Source organism: Salminus brasiliensis, chromosome 3 (assembly GCF_030463535.1).
Source record: "Salminus brasiliensis chromosome 3, fSalBra1.hap2, whole genome shotgun sequence".
Lineage (NCBI taxonomy): Eukaryota > Metazoa > Chordata > Actinopteri > Characiformes > Bryconidae > Salminus > Salminus brasiliensis.
Window position 1 is genome coordinate 255,143 of NC_132880.1, and position 22,991 is coordinate 278,133.

General features: G+C 43.2%; 2 protein-coding genes across 2 annotated transcripts; both read right to left on the reverse strand.

Moving 5' to 3' along the window:
* Positions 1-91: 91 nt before the first annotated feature.
* LOC140551009 (meiosis inhibitor protein 1) lies at positions 92-21,819 on the reverse strand. The gene is made up of 28 exons (XM_072674380.1): positions 21,703-21,819; positions 21,028-21,148; positions 19,096-19,169; positions 18,599-18,664; positions 17,011-17,125; positions 16,710-16,826; positions 15,814-15,913; positions 15,520-15,654; positions 14,570-14,678; positions 14,358-14,449; positions 14,115-14,256; positions 13,889-14,000; positions 13,357-13,417; positions 12,506-12,603; positions 11,416-11,575; positions 10,598-10,745; positions 10,149-10,427; positions 9,846-10,014; positions 7,698-7,802; positions 7,370-7,480; positions 7,109-7,251; positions 5,132-5,216; positions 4,739-4,917; positions 4,481-4,562; positions 3,947-4,053; positions 1,349-1,480; positions 1,138-1,241; positions 92-492 (listed from the first exon to the last, which is right to left on the reverse strand). Exons 1-28 carry the CDS (start codon positions 21,817-21,819, stop codon positions 426-428), a joined length of 3,330 nt encoding a protein of 1,109 aa, XP_072530481.1. The 3' UTR covers positions 92-425.
* Positions 5,213-7,029, reverse strand: LOC140551567 (uncharacterized). The gene is made up of 6 exons (XM_072675029.1): positions 7,017-7,029; positions 6,561-6,919; positions 6,381-6,438; positions 6,107-6,348; positions 5,863-6,012; positions 5,213-5,392 (listed from the first exon to the last, which is right to left on the reverse strand). The coding sequence occupies exons 1-6, from the start codon at positions 7,027-7,029 to the stop codon at positions 5,243-5,245; spliced, it is 972 nt and encodes a 323-aa protein (XP_072531130.1). The 3' UTR covers positions 5,213-5,242.
* Positions 21,820-22,991: the final 1,172 nt, after the last annotated feature.

Here is a 22,991-nt window from a genome sequence, read left to right on the forward strand (position 1 = left end):
CCCTGCTGTACTGATCCGAGAACTCAGCTACAGTGAATTATTATAATAAACATCAAATCAAATTTATTAATGAAGGTTTTTTAAAATTAGGAAGATTTTAATAGGGTTTATTAATCAGTCAACATCAGAAATGCTGCCAAAATATTAAAACACAAATCCTCTTCCTCAGTAAATAATATGTACTTTCTAATGTGTCTCTAATGTAGTGAAAATACAGTATTATAATTACTATTATAGTTACTATAGTAACTATCATACAGAGTGTACTACACCCTTAATGTATATAACTTTAATTTGCAAAACAGTAAACAATAAAGAGAAAAATAGATACATATAAACCAATATATAAACCAATTAAATTTACAACAAGAGCCTGTAGCTGGATGAACATGTGTGTGTGTGTGTGTGTGTGTGTGTGTGTGTGTTCACTGAGTGAAGGTGTGTGTGTTCACTCTGAAGTCCGCAGAGCAGATGGACAGAGCTCCAACCTGTCTGAGAATGAGTTAAGGACAGTTACACACTCTATATAAAACAAGAACATGCCCCAGATGTAGTGTGTATATATATATATTATATACAGATCAGCCATAACATTAGCACCACTTACAGATGATGTACATTTCAAAACATTGATCATCTTCATACAGTGGCTCCTGTTGAGGGGTGGATCTACATATTAGGCAGCGAGCGAACAGTCAGTTCTTGAAGGTGATGAATGGACAAGCGCAAGAATCTGAGACACTTTGACAAGAACCTGACTGTGATGTTCTAGATAATGACTGGGTCAGAACATCTCCAGATGTTCTTATGGGGTGTTCCTGGTGTGCAGTGGTCAGTACCTACCAAAGAGCTCCAAGGAAGGACAACCAGTGACCTGGAGAGACGGCCTGAAGGCTCACTGATGCTCGTGGAGGCTCCGCCCACCTCACACCTTACAGGACCCAAAGGATGTGCTGCTAATGTTAGTCTTGGTGCCACAGCAGGACACCTTCAGAGGTGTTGTGGAGTCCATGCCTTAAATGATCCATGCCTCAGATCTGTTGTGGCGGCATTATGGGGCACCTACTCTTCCTACAGGTGGTGCTAATGTTATGATTGATTGGTGGTGTGTATGGATGTGCATGGATTAATGGATACACTGAAGCACTGGTGTTGGTCTCTTGGGGCGGCAGCTGGTCAAGACACTCCAACAAACTGCACACTCTCACCTTCAGCTGCTCAGAGAGAGAGAATACACTACACTGAGAGAGAGAGAGAGAGAGAGAGAGAGGGTTGTATTATTATAGATTACTATATGATCTATAATTATAGATTATTATATGAATATTAGTATTGTGTGTTGCTTTACCTCAGTGAGCAGTAGTCTCAGGGTGTGTGTGCTGTTCTCTCCCAGTTCCTTCACTCCTCTCCTCTCTGCTGCCTCACACACACACTCAACATCAGACTCCCATTGCTTAATCCCTCCAGACCAGTGGACCAGCTACACACACACACACACACACACACACACACACACACACACACACACACAGATTACTACGATGCTTATTAGTTCTTAATTACAGTACAGATAAAGTCCTGGCCTCAGGATGCTCCGTCCTTTGGTGTCAGAAAGCACTTACGTGATTAGAGATTACTAAACACCTCCACACGGTCTGAGGCCAGACAAGGCGGAGCAGGGTGCGGTGGTTCCACCTTAAACTGTAGAGCAATTACATTCTGGTGCCTCCACAACCAATTCCACATGGTGCAGCAGTGATATTGTGCCACCTTCATTTTCTGTTCCACCTTAAATGATGAAGCAATTACTTTCAGTTCCATCTTAAACCGTGGAGCAGTTATTTTCTGGTGCCTACAATTTCCATCCCACCTTAAATTATGCACAAGTTACATTCAAGCTCTTCTAATTTTCTAAAGTTCCACCTTAAACAGAATGCAGTTCCATATAACCACTGCACCGCTTAAGGTGGACTGGAGAAGCTGAATTAGAAGTTGTCCCTAAACCCTGTTTTCCGTGTTTTTCTGCTTTGCCTTCACATCTCCGGACGTTTCTGACCTCACAGGCCGCACAAGGAAAGGACAGAGCGCTAAACACGTGTGTGTGTGAGAGTGTGTGTGTGATGCACTGATTGAATGAGGGATGAATTTTCTCCTTCTCCTGTCACACTGCAGAGTCTCTCTGTCCTGACAGCAAAGTGAATTAATCATCAGCCTGCTGCAGGGACCACACACACACACACACACACACACACACACACACTCTCTCTAAAGACTGCAGTGTGAGTGTGTGTAAGGGAATCAGAGTGAGAGAGAAAGACACTCTCACTGATGGGTCTTTAAGACAGTGATGGTGTCCTGTGCTGTTTAAGTGTGAAGTACAGCTGCAGAAGTGTGTGCACCCCTGCTCAGTGCCCCGTCCTCCACAGAGTCACACTGCTGTTCATTTACTGACTTTAACAGACTGGAGTACAATAAAAATGTCCTTCATTTTGCTCTATGTTATTTCCTTCTAAGCTCTAAATTGAATGATTATGTGAGTTTATCAACCAACAACTGAAATAAACAAATAAGCACAAATAAACAAATACATTTTACACCATCCTCTCTTCACCTGTGTCTCTGTTACTGTGACTCTTATTCGCTGATAAGGTCTAATAAAGGCTGAATTAACCACGGGGTGGGGTAAATCTAGCTAAACCGCTGTAGGCTGATTTGCTGTAATTCAATGGGCAGGGTTAAACTGCTGTAGGCTGAATGGGTGAAGCTAAACTGCTGTAGGTTTGATGGGTAGGGTTAAACTGCTGTAGTATGTAAGGGGTGGGGTTAACCTGTTTTAGGCTGAATGGGTGGAGCTAAACTGCTGTAGGTTTGATGGGTAGGGTTAAACTGCTGTAGTATGTAAGGGGTGGGGTTAACTTGTTTTAGGCTAAATGGGTGGAGCTAAACTGCTGTAGCCTGAAATGTCAGGGCTAAAATGCTATAGGTTTGATGGGCAGGGTTAAACTGCTGTAGGCTGAAAGGGTGAAGCTAAACTGATGTAGACTAAATAGTCTGGGCTAAATTGCTATGTTTGAACGGGTGTGGTTAAACTGCTGTAGGCTGAATGGGTGGTGATATTGGAAGTGTGTCTGATTCCAGTCTGCTGGATTTACTGAAGTCTGAGCAGCTAGCGGCAGATGGTTTTTAAAACCAGACGTAAATTAGCGGCGGCGTCTCAAAGGCATGATGTCAGGAGATTTCTCACTGAGCCACACATTCAGCAGAGCATCCACAGGAGAGCCACATTCACTGCAAATCACCAGAGGCCGATCCGTTAAGCAAATCTGTCTGCTAACAGCCTCCTCACTGCAGATCCTATTAGAGCCGTCTCTAAGGGAAGGCATTAACTTTTTACACTTTAATCACAGCGTGAAGCGGCTGTGGTCACGTATCATCAGCATACACAGTCAGTGCTCATACTCACTGCTGATCATGTCTGCTCTGCCACCATACTCCACAACCATTTTCACAAAGGGCATGTGGATGTGACCACTCAGAAACGCCAGCTCCACTCAAACATACCTGCCCAGGAATAGAACCCATGAATAATCCCAGAACCACTACCCAGAACTAAAACCAGCCTCGGTACCTCGTGTTCCTGATCGGTTCCCAGATAACATGCCCATGTGGGGCCTGTATGGGCAACCCGACTGGGAACCTGTCCACTGAAAACTGCCCTACCCGCCCAGAGAGAGAGGACAAGCAGACAGAGGACCCGGGTCACTGACGGATGGCTGTGGCATCACTGTGATCATTTTAAAGCAAATTTCTGCTAAACGGATATGATTCTGCACGCATGCTCTTCATGCATCCCTGCTGAAAGTGTTCCTCCAGTAGAATGGGTCCTCTCGTAATTTATGCAGGAAGTGGATGGAAATGCAGCTGCTGAGTGCTTCTCATTTCTCACCAGCGTCAGGAGGCTGAGTGTAGCTGGATGCAGCATGAGATTCTCTCCAGAGTTCAACAGAGAGTACAGCAGGAAACGATTCCACGGTTGATTCACCACATGTTGAGCTACACACACACACACACACACATTTGCCTTTAATATCTTTACTGTCCAGGGAAGGCTTTCTACTAGATTTTGAAGGAGCACTGCTGTGAGGATTTGATTTCATTCAGCGATGCTGGATGATCAACACAGCTCCTCCACAGCTCAATGCTGGGGGGCTTTATACCCCTCTAGCCCACGCATGGCATTATTAGGCAGCATGGAGCCAATAGGGTCATGATGTTGATCTGCACCAGAGAGTCCTATTCTATTGGCAGTACTTCTTCTCTACAGGGACTAGACAAGCTGTGTGTGTGCATTTGCACATCTGTGTCAGCAATGGGTGCAGCGAAAAATAGCTGAATGTATTCATTAGATCGGGTGTCCACAAACATCTGGACCAACAGTCTATTTACAGTATATAGTCTATGTAGTGTTAGAGTATACTACCTATAGCAGGCTTCCTTCTGTATAAAAAGTCCATCAGTGACCTCAGACAGTTCACAGACGCACTGAGTAACAGCTCCTGCTTCTGTTCAACACACACACACACACACACACACACACACACACACACATAGAGTGAGATATGAATAATGCATCAGTCTCCAGCAGCAGTCCCACTGAGCAGAACCCAAAAAATATCAAAGTAGAGCAGACAGCTGCTGCACACACACACTGGCCGGCTGAATATGTGTGTGTGTGTACCTGCAGCAGCAGACTCTGTAATGCTGTTAGTAGACTGGTAGCCCCTCTGTAGCCCAGTGGATGAAGCACTCCATCTGCAGGCTGCAGGGGGCGCTGAAGCCCAGCACACTCTGATACACACACCACCGGAGAGGACAGGTCCACATCCAGCACGGCCTGCACCAACCGCACCATACACACTACACACACACACACACACACACACACACACAGAAAAACTATACCCCTATACACCCTATATAAAGTATATTGTCAAACGTAAGCCTTCTAATTAGTGGGCTGGGCTATTTAAGACTAATGGATTATTTACATTAATATATAATAATATAATGGTGATTAAATATGAACAAAAAACATACAGTGTATGTGTGTGTGTGAGTGTCTTAGTCTTACCCAGCACCAGACTGTCAGTGTGTCTCTTACAGAACGTAAGAACTCTCACAATACTGTCTAGCTCTAAACACACACTCTTCTGTACCTGAAACACACACACACAAACAGTACTTAGTGTTGCGGTCTGTAAGGATTCTGAAAGGTTCTGTGCGGAATGTGTGTGTGATTCTCACCTGTGTGAAGTGTGTGTGTGTTTCTCACCTGTGTGGAGTGTGTGTGTGTTTCTCCCCTGTGCAGAGCGTGTGTTTGTGTGTTTCTCACCTGTGCAGAGCGTGTGTTTTTGTGTTTCTCACCTGTGCAGAGCGTGTGTTTTTGTGTTTCTCACCTGTGCAGAGAGTGTGTGTTTGTTTCTCACCTGTGCAGAGCGTGTGTTTGTGTGTTTCTCACCTGTGCAGAGCGTGTGTTTTTGTGTTTCTCACCTGTGCAGAGAGTGTGTGTTTGTTTCTCACCTGTGCAGAGCGTGTGTTTTTGTGTTTCTCACCTGTGCAGAGAGTGTGTGTTTGTTTCTCACCTGTGCAGAGCGTGTGTTTGTGTGTTTCTCACCTGTGCAGAGCGTGTGTTTTTGTGTTTCTCACCTGTGCAGAGCGTGTGTTTTTGTGTTTCTCACCTGTGCAGAGAGTGTGTGTTTGTTTCTCACCTGTGCAGAGCGTGTGTTTGTGTGTTTCTCACCTGTGCAGAGCGTGTGTTTTTGTGTTTCTCACCTGTGCAGAGAGTGTGTGTTTGTTTCTCACCTGTGCAGAGCGTGTGTTTGTGTGTTTCTCACCTGTGTGGAGTGTGTGTGTGTTTCTCCCCTGTGTGGAGTGTGTGTGTGTGTTTCTCACCTGTGCAGAGCGTGTGTTTGTGTGTTTCTCACCTGTGTGGAGTGTGTGTGTGTTTCTCCCCTGTGTGGAGTGTGTGTGTGTGTATCTCACCTGTGCAGAGCGTGTGTTTGTGTGTTTCTCACCTGTGCAGAGTGTGTGTTTTTGTGTTTCTCACCTGTGCAGAGAGTGTGTGTTTGTTTCTCACCTGTGCAGAGCGTGTGTTTGTGTGTTTCTCACCTGTGTGGAGTGTGTGTGTGTTTCTCCCCTGTGTGGAGTGTGTGTGTGTGTTTCTCCCCTGTGCAGAGCGTGTGTTTGTGTGTTTCTCACCTGTGTGGAGTGTGTGTGTGTTTCTCCCCTGTGTGGAGTGTGTGTGTGTGTTTCTCCCCTGTGCAGAGCGTGTGTTTGTGTGTTTCTCACCTGTGCAGAGTGTGTGTTTGTGTGTTTCTCACCTGTGTGGAGTGTGTGTGTGTTTCTCCCCTGTGTGGAGTGTGTGTGTGTGTTTCTCACCTGTGCAGAGCGTGTGTTTGTGTGTTTCTCACCTGTGTGGAGTGTGTGTGTGTTTCTCCCCTGTGTGGAGTGTGTGTGTGTGTTTCTCCCCTGTGCAGAGCGTGTGTTTGTGTGTTTCTCACCTGTGCAGAGTGTGTGTGTGTGTTTCTCACCTGTGCAGAGTGTGTGTGTTTGTTTCTCACCTGTGCAGAGCGTGTGTTTGTGTGTTTCTCACCTGTGTGGAGTGTGTGTGTGTTTCTCCCCTGTGTGGAATGTGTGTGTGTGTTTCTCACCTGTGCAGAGCATGTGTTTGTGTGTTTCTCACCTGTGTGGAGTGTGTGTGTGTTTCTCCCCTGTGTGGAGTGTGTGTGTGTGTTTCTCACCTGTGCAGAGCATGTGTTTGTGTGTTTCTCACCTGTGCAGAGTGTGTGTGTGTGTTTCTCACCTGTGCAGAGTGTGTGTGTGTGTTTCTCACCTGTGCAGAGCGTGTGTTTGTGTGTTTCTCACCTGTGCAGAGCGTGTGTTTGTGTGTTTCTCACCTGTGTGGAGTGTGTTTGTGTGTTTCTCACCTGTGCAGAGTGTGTGTGTGTGTTTCTCACCTGTGCAGAGCATGTGTTTGTGTGTTTCTCACCTGTGTGGAGTGTGTGTGTGTTTCTCACCTGTGCAGAGCGTGTGTTTGTGTGTTTCTCACCTGTGCAGAGTGTGTGTGTTGTAGAGTGATGAGGGAGCTGAGCAGAAGGAGAGAGCTACAGACGAGCGGAGGTGAAGGAGAGAGAGAAGAGAGGGAGGGCGAGTGAGAGAGGTTCAGCAGCACCTGCAGCAACTCCATCACACCTGTGTTACACAACAGCATAGACACCACTGTGGGCGCACACACACACACACACACACACATAAACAGGTGGAATGTCTGCAAGCTATAAAAATAATAAAGTGTGTGTGTGTGTGTTACCTCGGTCAGCAGTGTGTGTTGGACACAGGCTCAGACAGCAGTAGAGGTAATTTAAGGCAGGCTGCAGATACTCTGTGTTACTGCACTTCACCTTTCCTACGAGATTACTCACTACACACACACACACACACACACACACACACAAGACTCACACTTAGAGACGGAAAATTCTACATTCAGCTCCTGAAAATACAAATCCACCCCCAGGATTCCTCTCCTCCTGCTGGGGTTACTTTCTGGACCTGAATGTTCCATTTGTACTTAAGTGAGCAAACCGAGTGTGTGCGTCTGCGTCTGAGTGTGTGTGTGTGTGTGTGTGTGTTCTCACCATGATAGAGCAGTTTGAAGTCTGTGTTGTCCAGATCACTGAGGGCTGAGGAGTTCTTCTGCACTAAACACAACACCTCCAACACTGCACACACACAGCCTGGAACTGAGAGAGAGACTATTCTTACTACTACACTATATGTCCAAAAGTATGTGGACACCTACTTCTCCAGAGAATTAGCTAGGAGCCCCCCTCCTTTACTGCAGTTGAAGTCTCTTCTCCTCTGGTTAGGCTTTACACTGGATGTTGGAGCATTGCTGTGAGGAGGATTTGATTGCATTCAGCCCTGAGAGAGCAAAAGACTCTCTCAGGGTCAGGTTCTGATGTTGGATGATTAGTTCTGCCACTCCAACCCATCCAAATATTTATTGGATGGAGCGCCATCATCACTCCAGGGAAACCCACAGTATTGAGCATGGTGGCCTTAGGGTCATGTGATCATGCCTGCTCCAAATCGTCCCATTCTATTGGGCAGTGCTTTCCTGTGGAGATTAAATAAGCTGTTTAGAAAAGAGTTAACCTAAAGGTAAGCTCAACCATTAGAAGGGGTGTCCAGATAATTGTGGACACATTGTGAAATTATAGTTTTTGTTTATTATTTTCCAGGTTTGGATTGATAGGAATAGGTAGTAATGGGGTGTTTGTCTTGATGACAGTGTTGAGATTTCCTAAAAATTCTTATTTGATAATAAATTCATACACAGGCATCAATTTCACTACTTCTGTTCAGCCTTGAAACAAACTTCAAGCATTTATGCACAAGCCTTTAGATCAGAATGTTTTTAAGATAAAAAAAAAAACAAACATTCAATCAGGTTTTGTACACCACCCTGGGGAAACTGAGCTGAATTTGCATAATATGTAAATGAGGCCAGTGCTTTATGCAGCTCAGGTTATAAAACAGCTTTAATCACAGTGTATTTAAAGCTCCGGAGGAAAAAGTAGGTGTTTAAAGCAGGGCTGTGTGATGTGCTTAAAAATATACATGAAATTCTTTCGGATTAAAAGCACTAAATACCCCGAAATTCCCCACCATTCCAACATGCCTGAAAAGAGTCTGTGGCCTCTGAGTGAATTTTCCCGACAGCTTGCTCTCTCTCAGTGTACGGATATAGGTAAGAAGGTCTGAATTTAATACGTTACATTTAATACCACCAGAGACCACCGACCTTCAGCAGGTCAAACACCGGACTGGCCTGAATTTGAATATGTGTGCTCGGACAGAATATGAATGCTGTTCCATCCACATGACTCAATCCATTAAAACCATTAACATTCCACTGGAGAAGTGGTCTTCCTTCCCTGCTGAACGCTCAGGCAGCTCTGGAGAAAACTGACTTGATCACACACACAGGCCAGGGATTACTTCACCTTTAAATCAGTCTGAGGTCAGAACCAGCAGAACAATAACAGTACTTTTAATTCAGGGAGAGACACAAGAAGTGTCCCAAAGCACCCTTTAGACTGCAGTCGAGGTACACTGCATTACTCGGCCACTAAGTCATAGAAGTCATAGACTGTTCCATTCATACACAGACTAGAAATGCAGCCTAGTCGGAACAATGTCAATGAACTGATGTGTCCTTCCCTCGGTTACCCACAGTTCTCACTTTTTAAACACCATAATGAACATGGAGAAAAACAAAGCGTCTGGAGCAGAGTTCCTTTTAAGATATTATTTTTTTATAATTATGAAAGAAATTTAAACACAAGGGGCTTCATTTTGTCCCACAAGATTCGCACCCCAATAACAAGAGATGGGACCTTTCTGGTGATCAAACAGACAGAAACCCTGACCCTCACTCAATCAGTCAATTTAATAAGACTTTGTAAAATTACATGATGAAAACTTTTCAGCATAATGTTAATGGACCATAATCCACCAAGTGTTCCTATCCACCAACTGGACCAACTGGACTAAAACCCACTATCGGAGACTCTGGCATTCCTGTTTTCTTATTGGGGATTTGTTCAGTTTACAAGGGCAATGGGATCCACCATAATAAGAGTCTTATAATGTTATTAGAACTTTAGAACTTTAATAGACATTAATCACTTTATAATTAATCACTGATACACTATATATATAAATATAGTGTATCAGTGTTCTTTAATGCTTGTTGAGGCGAGAGAGAGAATGAGTTGTACCTGTGCTGCTGTCTGTGCTGTCACAGGTGAGTCTCTGCAGCAGCCCTAACAGTGCTGGTTTCAGCAGGTGAGAATGGACAGAGCCAGAGGAGCATCCAGCCTGCAGGTAACACCGTAACACCTGTACCGCCCGACTAGCTACTGACACGTCCTCTTCACAGAGTACACCCTTCAAAAAGAGAGAGTGAGCATGTGCGTGTGAGAGAGAGACAGATGGGCCGGAGGATTCAGAGTGTTTTATCGGCCAGTAAAGCTCGCTCTGCGGCGTGACTGAGTGCAGAGTTATGAGAGTTATTATCTCACCAGCAGGGTTAGAACTGTGGAGGGGTTCTTCTTCAGCAGCTCCAAAACCACAGATGACTCCAGGGTCTGCTCTAGATCCGGTTGGCTGTGTTCTTTCTGACCACACACGGCCTGTTCTAACCCACCTGCCAGCCAGCCAGACAGAACCCTCACCCCGAGTCTCTCAGCCAGCCCAGGGTAGTGGAAGATGAAGCGTAGGAGAGCGGGATGAGGGGAGGAGAGAGGAGAGAAGGAGAGAGGAGTGGAGGAAAGAGCTTCACCGATGCTGTTCAGAGAAACCTGAGAGAGAGAGAGGTAAAGCAGTATTACCCGATCTGGATCAGAACCACTGTGTAGTTTATTACCCGGTCTAGATCAGAACTGGTGTGTAGTGTATTACCCAGTCTGGATCAGAACTGGTGTGTAGTGTATTACCCAGTCTGGATCAGAACTCGTGTGTAGTGTATTACCCAGTCTAGATCAGGGCTGTTCTCCTGAGTTGCTGCCAACAGATAAAGTGCAGATTGTAGAACTGACTGAGGAAGAGAACCATGCTGTTCCTGCAGCACACACACAGATCGCACTACACTGGAGAATATGGCAGCATCAGACAGCATCCTGTAACATACACACAAACACAGCAGATAAAGCACTCCAGGTCAGTACTGGTGAACAGAGACTAGGGACACTGTAAAAATAAGAATTGCAGAAGCCCTGGATCCACTGCTTCTCCAGCTATTAGACATTGGACATGGTACCAATAGGTTTGTGTAGCTGTATGCATTTATTATAAGAGGTGTCCACATACATTTGGGCATAAAGTGTATCAACAATAGTCACAACAGTGTGTCGTTTTTGTCAGACTGTGAATGTGTTTTATTATTCACTCAGTACAAATCACTGAGCGCGGTCTGTTGTACAGTATCTTAGCTAAACTCTCAGTACTGGTAGAAAATGCTGCTGTTTCAGTGAAGCACTAATGGCATTTTCCACCCTGGGGAAGTTTACTGTTTGAAGTTTGAAGAGCGTAGAGAAAAGAGATAGGCCTTGAAGATCTATCAGATCTGCTACCTCTCCGACAAGGTGGAAAAACAGTTCGTTGCTGGGCAGAGAACATCAATGCTCAGCCTCTGCTCTGCATTCTAGCCAATAAAAAGTCATCTGTATCTCTAGTCTACAGAGAGTACTGTGAAGAACCGAGCTGCGCGGTTCTCTTCCGTTTGGCCGAGCTTGAGAATGAAAAAATGTTGATTTTATTTCTCATCACTTTGATAAAGTGAGCGCACACCTGTCGCCGTGCAGCAGCGAGAGATACAGCAGGTGCAGTAAACAGAACTGCAGGTTTTGATTTTCTGCCGGAACCTCAGCCAGCACCGACGGCCAATCACACGCATGACAGCACAGGGACGGCAAGCAGTCCCGCAAGACGTACTCCACCTCCTCTACACCTGCCACAGAGAGAGAGAGCGAGAGAGAAAGAGAGAGAGAGTGAGAGAGAGAGCGAGCGAGCAAGCGAGAGAGAGAGCGAGAGAGAGAGAGCGAGCGAGAGAGAGAGAGAGAGAGAGAGAGAGAGAGAGAGCGAGAGAGAGAGAGAGAGAGGAAAGTCAGGCTGTAAAAGAAATTGTGGAACGTGCAGAGTGTAAACAGAGGAGGAGATATTTTCCGATGTTCTGAATTTTTAGGCTTTTGTTGTGTCAAGACACTGAAAACAGTTCATACAGAATGCAAATTAACTGGAAACATGATTTATTACACAACCTCAACATTAATACAGAGGAAACACTTAAATTTATATCCCCTTCAGGAAGAAGCTAAATATGACATTTTTTATGGATTTTTAACACCAAATATCCACTAATACACTGAATTAACTCTATATGGACATGTTCTTGATTATTGCACATCCTCTTAAATTGTCCTAAAGGTTCTTGTACATAAGATAACACCCACATGTTTTCCATCGACCTGAAAGAGCGCCCATGTGACCTACAGCTCTGTATGATGGGATATTCTGACCCTAAACCTGTAAAACTGACGTCAGATTTGAGAAATTCTTCATAGTTCCTGCAAAAAAAAACACCCCTGTACTCATGTGGACAAAGTGTTACAAAGAAGGACAACCAATGCGCGCAAGGCTCCTTGATTGATGTTCATGGAGGTCCCACCCCACAACTTGCAGGACTGAAAGGATCTGCTGCTAATGTTAGTCTTGGTGTCAGATACCACAGCAGGACACCTTCAGAGGTCATGTGGAGACCACGCCTCAATGGGGTAGAGCTGTTGTGGCAGCACAAGGAGGACCTATTCAATATTAGGTGTGAATGTTATGTCTGATCTGTGTATATGACTCATTTGCTTCTGTATGCAAACACACACACCTTGCAGGTGGCTGCCAGTCACAGGGTCTGGCTGGGAAAGCAGACACACGCACAGTTTCAGTAGAAACCCACAGCAAGCTGCGTTCAGAGATGAGTGTCTGAAAGTGAGAGAGAGCGAACCGTGCATCCACACTGAAAACAACAGCACTGTGAGTTTATGTGATTCAAATGTGACCATTAGAGCTGGAAAATTCAGGTCCAGAAAGTAACAATCCGCCTCCAGCTGCCTGGGCAACTAATCTAAGCTGAAGCAGACCTGCTCAGGCAGTTGGAACAAAACCCAGGGGTGGATTTTTACTTTCTGGACCTGAATTTTCCAGCTCCAATAGGTTTTACACAGGTGATGAATGGACCAATGCCAAACTGCTGCCAGCTTAGAACTGTGTGTGTGTGTCAGATCACACAATGATTGACAGTTGCGTCTCTCTGGCAGCGTAAACAACCTAGCGCCCCTGGCAGGTGAGCGACACCGCCAGCAATGCTTGAGATGGCAAACGCAGCAGGCAGGGTTGGTGTGGCTCAGCTCCACATGTTTGTGCTGTCTGAAGTACATCGACAAAAATTTCAGTAATTAACATCCCTCGTTTCCCACCATCTCCTCCACCCACACACTCCCCTTCACACACTGTATATTTCTGCATGATTGTGTGTTACAGCTGGAAATGTTGGTCAGAACCCAAACGAACCAGGCTGCTCATGCTGTGCTTAGCTGGGTTCAGACATTAGTTCTTAAATCGGTGCCCGAGTTTGAATTTATTCAGTATTTTGATTGATGTGGTTCGAGTGAGGTTCAGGCTTCTTTTTGTCAGGGCTGATTAAAGCTCTAACGTGTGTGTGTGTGAGTTCTGTACCTGTTTCCTGGACACAGCCGAGCTTTGTGTTCTAGAGCCAGCCTAATGAAGCCGGAGGAGGCTGAGAGGCAGAGTAAAAGAGAGAGAGACCTGTGTAATAATGCTTATTTCTGCTAGCACCCCTATGGTATTCTAGTAGTACTTTATCTTGACAAAAATATTGGGACACCTGCTCATGCACTGCTTCTTCTGAAATCAAGGATATTAAAGAATTGATCCTGCTTTTGTTGGAGTAACTGTCTCTACTGTCGAGAGAAGTTGACTTTCTACTAGCTTTTGGAGGAGCATTGCTGTGAGGATTTGATTGCATTCAGCAACAAGAACGCTAGTAAGGTCAGGATGTTGGATGATTGATCATCACCCGACCTCATGCTCCCCAACTCATCCCAAAATGAGTTGTCTGTGTGCATTTGCACATCTGTGTCAGCAATTAGTCCAACTTAACGTAGCTGAATAGTGCATTCATTAGAAAGGGTGTCCACAAACTTTTGGACAAACCTTTTAATGTATGCAAGTGTGTGTTTGCTCTCACCTAGTTTAGTGGCGAAGGCGGGCGTGAGGGAGGGAGAGAGAGAAAACTGCAGAGAGAGAACGGAGAAAAACAGCTGCAGCACCCGCGGACTGGGGACACGCTCACACACCCTCTGCTCTCAAACACACACACACACACACAAATAAAAATATACTGTGTATATCTGTATATTTTTATTTTATCAGTACATAACTTCATTGTGGAGATTAATGTTATCAGAACTCACAGTGACTGTGGGGATGATGGCTGTGTCGCAGCAGTGTAGGAGACACAAACAGAGAGACTCCCGTGTGTCCTCATTCTGTACGTCTGGAGCTGTGAGTGTGTTGTCCTTCACACTGGCCTCAGTCACACACTCCTCTGCCAGTCTGGACACACACAGATACACACAGACACACAGATTTGATCTGAACATGCATGAACTCAACTCTTAGTGTATCACAGTGTGTGTATCTGCATGTGTGTGTACCTGCATGCCTCCTGGAAGCTGGTCAGGGCCTGGATTAAAAACACTGCTGCTCTGAAAGACTGGCTGCAAGACTCAGAATCAGAAACCCACCGCTAACACACACACACACATAACATGAAAAACTGGTTAAATACACTCTGACCATTATCATTCGTGTCACACCAGTAAACCTAGTGATACTGCTTCAAAGAGACAGGCACACACACACTCACCCTGCGCTGTGAAGTGATATGTGAGGGTACCTCAGCACATCTGGAGGCTAAAGCCTCCACTGTCCTCTTCAGCTCTCCATAATGAACCGGACTGCACTGATGATGGACCCTATACACAAACACACACACACACACACACACACATACACACACACACACACACACACACACACACACACACACACACATACACACACAGTTAATGCTGCAAAATAAAGTCAGACTGAACAAGCTAACAGGTAACATTAAACACTGTAATATAATACCACACACAGCTTAGGACTGGACAATATACCGTAAACATATATATATATATTCATTTTAAAAACAAGTTTATACAAAATTATCATATTTGTCAAATCGCATTACATTATAAATGTTCTCATCGTGTCGTATCTCAACATTTCTCTAAAGCATATCAAATGTGTTTTGAGTCAAATCGCCCACCTCTAACACGGGCTGGTTTCTCTATTTTACACACTCACTACACGAGTGAGTTTTGTCACTCATAATATAAATAGGGGTGTAAAAAAAAGTATCAATATAGTGAAATATTGTGATATTATGTTCTGCAACACTGCATCAATTCTCAGATTTTTAATGAATAGATGTTAAGGTGGGTGGCAGACAGTGGTTCATTTTATGTTGTGTTTAACCCTGACCACTAGATGGCAGTGCTGTGTTTTCAGATCCCACTGTTCTGATTGGATAAACAGTAAACCTTTCTTCTATTTTATGCTTATGATGGAGACTTAAACTGATTAAAAAAATTACCACATATCGTCTTGCTTTCAGCAGCATGGTATATCTCGCAACATATTAAATAGTATCCCCTGAATGGTGACACGTATCATATTGCTAGGTTATGCAACATTGCATATTGCTGCCAAAACACAGCCCTAACCATCACTGGGTCTATGAAATACGTGTGTGTGTGTGTGTGTGTGTACCTAAACAGTGCAGTAGCTGCTCTTGCTGCCTGTGTAGACACTCTGAAGCAGGATGACACCACGCCCCCTTGGACGACTTCAGCCACGCCCACAAATCCAGGAACAGTGGGGAACAGGCGCACACCTGTAGGCTGTCTGAACATGATAATAATATCTACTGACCAATTCATAGTAGAAACTGAGAAATCGTGATACGATACCATTAGATACCACATAATTCATTGTATATATTGATATAGAGTAAATACTGAATAATTCATGGTAGTGTGTATGTGTGTGTGTGTGTGTTTGTACCTCTCCAGTGTAGCTGTAAGCAGCTTTAGGCCCTGGTTTTGAACCTCTAGATTAGGCAGCTTTAATACTGCCTTCAGACTGCGCACCAGAGACTCAATACCTAACACACACACACACACACACACAAACACAGTTTATTAAGTACATTTCTGCTCCAGATGGTGAGTTCTGAGTCATTATAAAACTGGCATCATGCTCAAGAAGAAAAACATAATCTCTTGATATTTCCTCTAGATGTCCAGTAGGGGGCAGCGGCGTCACACATACGCAGTCAGCATACCCTCTCCATTACCCCTGTGTAAAACCCTGAAATGAGCTTAACTTCATCACATACAATTAAGTTTTCATTTGAAGGAATAAACTGAACAGTTGTAATGTATTATTCACAAACTCTTTAAGAGTCTTTAAACACAGTAGTAGAATTTTGTCATATGCACTAATAAATATGTGCACATATGAAATTTGCAATAACTATATTCAGATTTATATTACATTTTTTTAATCTGCCTATTTGTCATATTTCTTTTTATGCCATCTCATGAACCTCTATACATTTACTTTAATCATACACTTTATATGTACACTGCTGCTTATGCCTCTTTGCTTCTGATGTCCATGTCAGGGACCTCTTTCTATTTATACGAACACTTAAACTCTTACACTCCTACAGTTTAGTAAAATACCATTTATATGCTTCATGTTAATTAATGTTTAATGTTTATTTAAATGGTTGATGCTTACTGTTGCACCATGGGTGTGAAAGTAACGTAATTTCAATCCCGTGTATGTCCTGCACATATTACAGATCTGACTATAAAGCAGACTTTGATATGTAGTAGTTGTACTGTTGTATATGTCTAATTTTATTGAATAGCGAGACACACAGAAAACTTTACCGTAGATGGAGTGGCACTGTGAGAAGAACGCAGCGTCCTCACACAGCAGCAGCAGGCAGCCGTACACCGACCACAGCAGAACTTCGTCAGTACAGCTCAGCCGCTCAAACAGGAACTCTATTTAACATTTATTGAAGTCAGTTCGCTCAAACCATTCCAAGGGGTCTTTCCAGATTTACCACCTCTAAAAGACAGACCAACCCCCTTCCAGAAAAATCTAAGTCCTCTAATAACAACCAAACCCTCCCAGTCCAACCACTCCAGAGAGGACCTACAGTACTGTGTGTGTACTGGTACTGACCTGGTAAATCTGCCTGTATGAACGCAGCACAGTACTGGCTGGGGGAGTGTGTTAGTACAGCAGATACACACTGAACACTCACCACCTGCACACACTCATCACCGCCCAGCAACAGCTACAGAGGAACAGAGAGAGAGAATCCCAGCAATTTACAATGATATCAAAAACTAAAATGACAGACTATATATATAAAGAACTGGAATTGTTTCATTGAGAAACGCTGTTTTCTGTTGTCTCCTCAAGCCTGGACTCAGTGTTTTTCTGCTGCTGTGTTTATTATTAATAGATAAACAGCGCCTCCTGGTGGATACATTAGTCTATTCGTCTAAACAACCTCTATACACACCCTCTTTAGAATCAGCGGCAGTGAACAGTGTTTGATAGACAGTTCAGTATACTGAGACTCCTCCTCTTCCTCAGTGGGTAGAGTCTGAGTCTGATTCATCAGCAAGCACACCATCTCCGCTCCCCGCAGCATTAGCAACAACAGACCTATACACACACACACACACACACACACACACACACACACACACCTGCAGTAGTTTAATTTTAGTTTATATTCCTCATTGTTGCTTCCTCTAATCTAAATGTACAGCGGTCACTCTGGCACCAAATGCTTTGGCCACAATATGCACTGTTCAATCACAGCAGGCATCAGGTCTTCTGATAACAGAGGTAACTAAGGAAACTTCAGAGGAACAACTCTGATGTTCAAAGACCCACACACCCAAAAGCCCTTCTCCACCACTGACCTCTGACACACATACATGCAATACTGTATACTGTTCGAACTGAGAAGAACAGAGAACTGGGGGGAAATTACAAGAATGGACCAGAACTGAGGTTTGTGGCTGAGAGGACAAACTATATCTTCTTTCTGCATCTCCTTACCTAATATCCCAACATTAGTATCCACAATTTATCTTATTTAAAATTGGAGATCAGATCTCAACTGCCCAAATAAGTAATTACTAAGTACTGACTACATTTTTGATAAATAGTTTATTTATATTACATATTTAGTCATATTTAAAATAATGTTCTAAACTGCTGAACATGTGTGTGTGAGAGAGAGTACTATAAGCTGAAGATGATTTAACACGCATGACAAAAACCCAGTCCGGACCTCCCTCTCACCGAGGCAGTTGATGGTGAGCTGTAGTGAGCAGGCGTGTGTGAGTGTGTGTAGCAGTAACACACACACTCTGTCCCTCAGTATGTGTGGCAGAGACTGCAGCGCTGCCTCTGATGCCCAAACACCACGCAGCACGTAACACGCCGCCGCCTTCAGTGCTTCATCAGGATTCAGAATGCACACACACATACACTCCAACACACACACTTAGAGAGAGAGGGAGGGGAAGGGAGAGCGAGGGCATTAAGGGAACAGATCATGGGTGTCTACTGACTTTCATTAGCAATGTTAGTCTTCTAGTCTCCAGTGTAATACTAAAGAAGGTGAATTTAGTCTGACTGACTTTATCTGGGGTTGGAGTGGAAACTGGGTACATCTGATTTGGGGAGTGTGTGTGTGTTTGTGTGTCTTACAGTGGGTTGTGGTCAGCATTTGAGGCAGAAAGGTCACAGCATCCACCAGCTTCCCCAGAAACGTGAGGTATGGGAGAACCCTCCCCCCAGCCGCCTCACCCAGCTAAGAGAGAGTGAAACACACAGTGGACAGTGAGCACACGTGCCTGAAGCAGTGGGCAGTCATTGGGGTGGGCTGTGTGGCAAAAATACAACCTTAAGATACTTCTACATTTCAAAATAATAATAATAGTAAAATAAAGACATTTTTACGCTACGTGGTAGATCTCGTGATATTTTGGAATATCATTCCAATGCACCTGTTGAGTCACATTAACAAAAATGAATACATCGGATAAAAAAACCCCAAAAAAAACACTATATAGAAAAATCTAATGAATAAATGAAATCAAACGAAGTTGAACTGAATCAAAGCATCTGAGGAATGGTTGGTGGTATTGCTATCCAACCAAATGGTACTGGTGATAACTGCATAAGGAGGAAATCGGACTCATCATGGTAACACCCACCAGAGTGTGTGTGAGTGTGTTTTACCTGGGTTTGTAGCTCATCCAGAACATGCTGCACAAACTGCTCCCTCTTCAGATCCAGCAACAGCTGAATCAGCACTGAAACACACACACACACAATCCCCCTAACAAGTTTATTTTACTGTTTTGACAGGCTCAGACGCAGAGACGCTGCACACACCACATTACTCTTTCTGAGGGAGAGATAACAGTGAGAGAGGGAAGAAGAGTAAGAAAGAATGGAGAACAACCTTGAATAACCTGCTCCACCACAGCTGGATCTTCAGCACACTGCAGCATCTCTACAGTGGAGGGAAAGTTGTTGGAAAATGTTGACAGTATCTCAAAATAAGGACAGTATTTCAAAATTACAACATGTCTAATGTGTCTAATTTCGGTTCTGTGTCTATCTAGTACACGACCGAACAATGCTCTGTTCTAGTTCACCTCAGAAGTTCATACTTTCGACTTTGGAGCTTGTAAGTAAGACATGGTTTCTGTTCAAGTTTACAGCAGTTTTACAGCAAATTACAGCAAATAGTGAGTGTCATTTTATCCAGTAAGAAGTTTCACTAGTATGTACTGTTATGCTTTTTCATTTGTGGCTGAAAATAAAGCATAAAAAAGCAGTATTTATGTGTTGCTCCTATACACTAGAATAGGAGATATTAGTCCATACACACCTCAATAAACACTCCTATACACTAGAATAGGAGATATTAGTCTATAAACACCTCAATAAACACTCCTATACACTAGAATAGGAGATATTAGTCTATAAACACCTCAATAAACACTCCTATACACTAGAATAGGAGATATTAGTCCATACACACCTCAATAAACACTCCTATACACTAGAATAGGAGATATTAGTCCATACACACCTCAATAAACACTCTTATACACTAGAATAGGATATATTAGTCTATAAACACCTCAATAAACACTCCTATACACTAGAATAGGAGATATTAGTCCATACACACCTCAATAAACACTCCTATACACTAGAATAGGAGATATTAGTCCATAAACACCTCAATAAACACTCCTATACACGAGAATAGGAGATATTAGTCCATAAACACCTCAATAAACACTCCTATACACTAGAATAGGAAATATTTGTCCATAAACACCTCAATAAACACTCCTATACACTAGAATAGGAGATATTAGTCCATAAACACCTCAATAAACACTCCTATACACTAGAATAGGAGATATTAGTCCATAAACACCTCAATAAACACTCCTATACACGAGAATAGGAGATATTAGTCCATAAACACCTCAATAAACACTCCTATACACTAGAATAGGAGATATTAGTCCATACACACCTCAATAAACACTCCTATACACTAGAATAGGAGATATTAGTCCATAAACACCTCAATAAACACTCCTATACACTAGAATAGGAGATATTAGTCCATAAACACCTCAATAAACACTCCTATACACGAGAATAGGAGATATTAGTCCATAAACACCTCAATAAACACTCCTATACACTAGAATAGGAGATATTAGTCCATAAACACCTCAATAAACACTCCTATACACTAGAATAGGAGATATTAGTCCATACACACCTCAATAAACACTCCTATACACTAGAATAGGAGATATTAGTCCATACACACCTCAATAAACACTCCTATACACTAGAATAGGAGATATTAGTCCATACACACCTCAATAAACACTCCTATACACTAGAATAGGAGATATTAGTCCATAAACACCTCAATAAACACTCCTATACACTAGAATAGGAGATATTAGTCCATAAACACCTCAATAAACACTCCTATACACTAGAATAGGAGATATTAGTCCATAAACACCTCAATAAACACTCCTATACACTAGAATAGGAGATATTAGTCCATAAACACCTCAATAAACACTCCTATACACTAGAATAGGAGGTGTGTGTGTGTCTCACTCAGTAGAGAGGAGGTGAAGTGCAGACACACTCTCTCGTCCTGTTGCAGTATGTCTCTCACCACCCCTGTGGTCTTCAGCAGCTCTAGAGCTCCAGTCAGAGCAGCTGATTTACGCACAGTCTGCAGGAACAGAGGAGAGACAGTCTACAGCAGTCTTTACCCCATTAACCCTGAATAGATGAGTGGAAGCACAGGGTGGGTGTTTCTAATAAAGTGGCCAGGGAGTGGAAGCACAAGGTAGGTGTTTCTAATAAAGTGGCCAGTGAGTGGAAGCACAAGGTAGGGGTTTCTAATAAAGTGGCCAGTGAGAGGAAGGACAAGGTAGGGGTTTCTAATAAAGTGGCCAGTGAGTGGAAGCACAAGGTAGGGGTTTCTAATAAAGTGGCCAGTGAGAGGAAGGACAAGGTAGGGGTTTCTAATAAAGTGGCCAGTGAGTGGAAGCACAAGGTAGGGGTTTCTAATAAAGTGGCCAGTGAGTGGAAGGACAAGGTGGGGGTTTCTAATAAAGTGGCCAGTGAGTGGAAGCACAAGGTAGGTGTTTCTAATAAAGTGGCCAGTGAGTTATCTACACTTCCTACTAAGTTAAGCATGATGCACTGGTAGAGATTGATTAATTCAGTCTGTATCATTTATAAACACAACAGTAAATATTAATATTAAACTATTAAACTTACCGACACATCTTCTCTGTCTATTAGCTCGAGCACACAGGCTACACACACCCCGCGCGCGCTCCAGCGGGGGTCGTGCCTCAGGTGAATCCTCTCCAGAATAAGGTCCAAATTCGACATTGTTAATATATCTGATTGATTTCACATCAGTTACCTAAGAATATCCCTCAGGATTTTAATATCTTGTAGACATTTCAGAGTTTTTAGGGTATAAAAGTAATATTTGTTCCTGAACGACGGCTAATTGGCTAACAGGCTAACGTGTCTCTAAAGGGGACTTTAAGCTAAGCTAACGTTATATTGCCTGGTTTAGGCAAATAAAACGACCACTGATTTTTATCAAGTTCGATTAAAGCTGCTGTAAATATTTAATAAAATCTTCTAACTTATTCTCAGAATATTATTTTTGTTGTTTTGTTGTTGTGTTTATAAAGCAGAGAGGCGGTTCAAGTTCACGAACCATCGAGAAAAACAAACCAGTGACAGAGTCGATTCCAAAAGATTCGATACTTTAACTAAATACTTTAAATACCTGAACTGTTTGGCCAATGATTCAGAGAGTCGACCATTTGAATCTATGGGTTTTTTAATAGTAACCAGCGCTGTGGATTTTTCAGAAAAAAAACAAATCAATGAACACCAATAATGTCTCCAAAAGGGAATTGCTTTATTATTGTTTAATGCTGTTAATTAAATTCAATTATATTCATGTTCATGTTGCTGTTTTCCAGTTCAACCCATGCCCACAAAATATCCGTGCACGGACATCATACTTTATTAATACTGAATTTCCTTTTATTATTCTTTTCTGTTCATTCATACAGGAGTGGCTTTAATCTGTTAAACCATTTTAATAAGCAGATTTCTGCAGCACTTTGATTCTCTGACCCAATAAAGAGATGTATGTACCCTACAACCTATATAGGGCACTACATAGCTCACAAAAATGTGACATAAATCATCATCATAAATCATATATGTCATCAGGATCCTGTGCACCCTAGGGCTGAAACACAGGGCTCTGAACATTGTGTAAAGTAGTGTACTACACAGCAGCATAGAGCATGGAGCCATTTCAGACTCCTCCATGAACTGCTGGTGAACTCTAGCTCTGACCAATTCCAAATGACATCCAACAAAACAACTTAAAAACATCTGTAAATAATGCAGAACATTGGAGTTAGGCATGACACGGCTTGACTGGTAAACATTACAACAAAGCTTGGGCCTGACATTTTTAGCCCCTTTGCTCTTTATAAATGTATTTGGCTGATCTAACTGAGAATAAGAGA

Coding starts and splice junctions, on each gene's coding strand:
- LOC140551009 (XM_072674380.1), bottom strand. CDS start 21,819: ATGTCGAATTTGGACCTTATTCTGGAGAGGATTCACCTGAGGCACGAC. Junction 10,428..10,597: donor ACAGCCCTGATCTAGACTGG/GTAATACACTAC, acceptor TCTCTCTCTCAG/GTTTCTCTGAACAGCATCGG. Junction 7,481..7,697: donor CTTCAAACTGCTCTATCATG/GTGAGAACACAC, acceptor GTGTGTGTGTAG/TGAGTAATCTCGTAGGAAAG.
- LOC140551567 (XM_072675029.1), bottom strand. Junction 6,349..6,380: donor CACACACACACTCCACACAG/GTGAGAAACACA, acceptor CACTCTGCACAG/GTGAGAAACACACAAACACA. Junction 5,393..5,862: donor CAAACACACGCTCTGCACAG/GTGAGAAACAAA, acceptor CGCTCTGCACAG/GTGAGAAACACACAAACACA.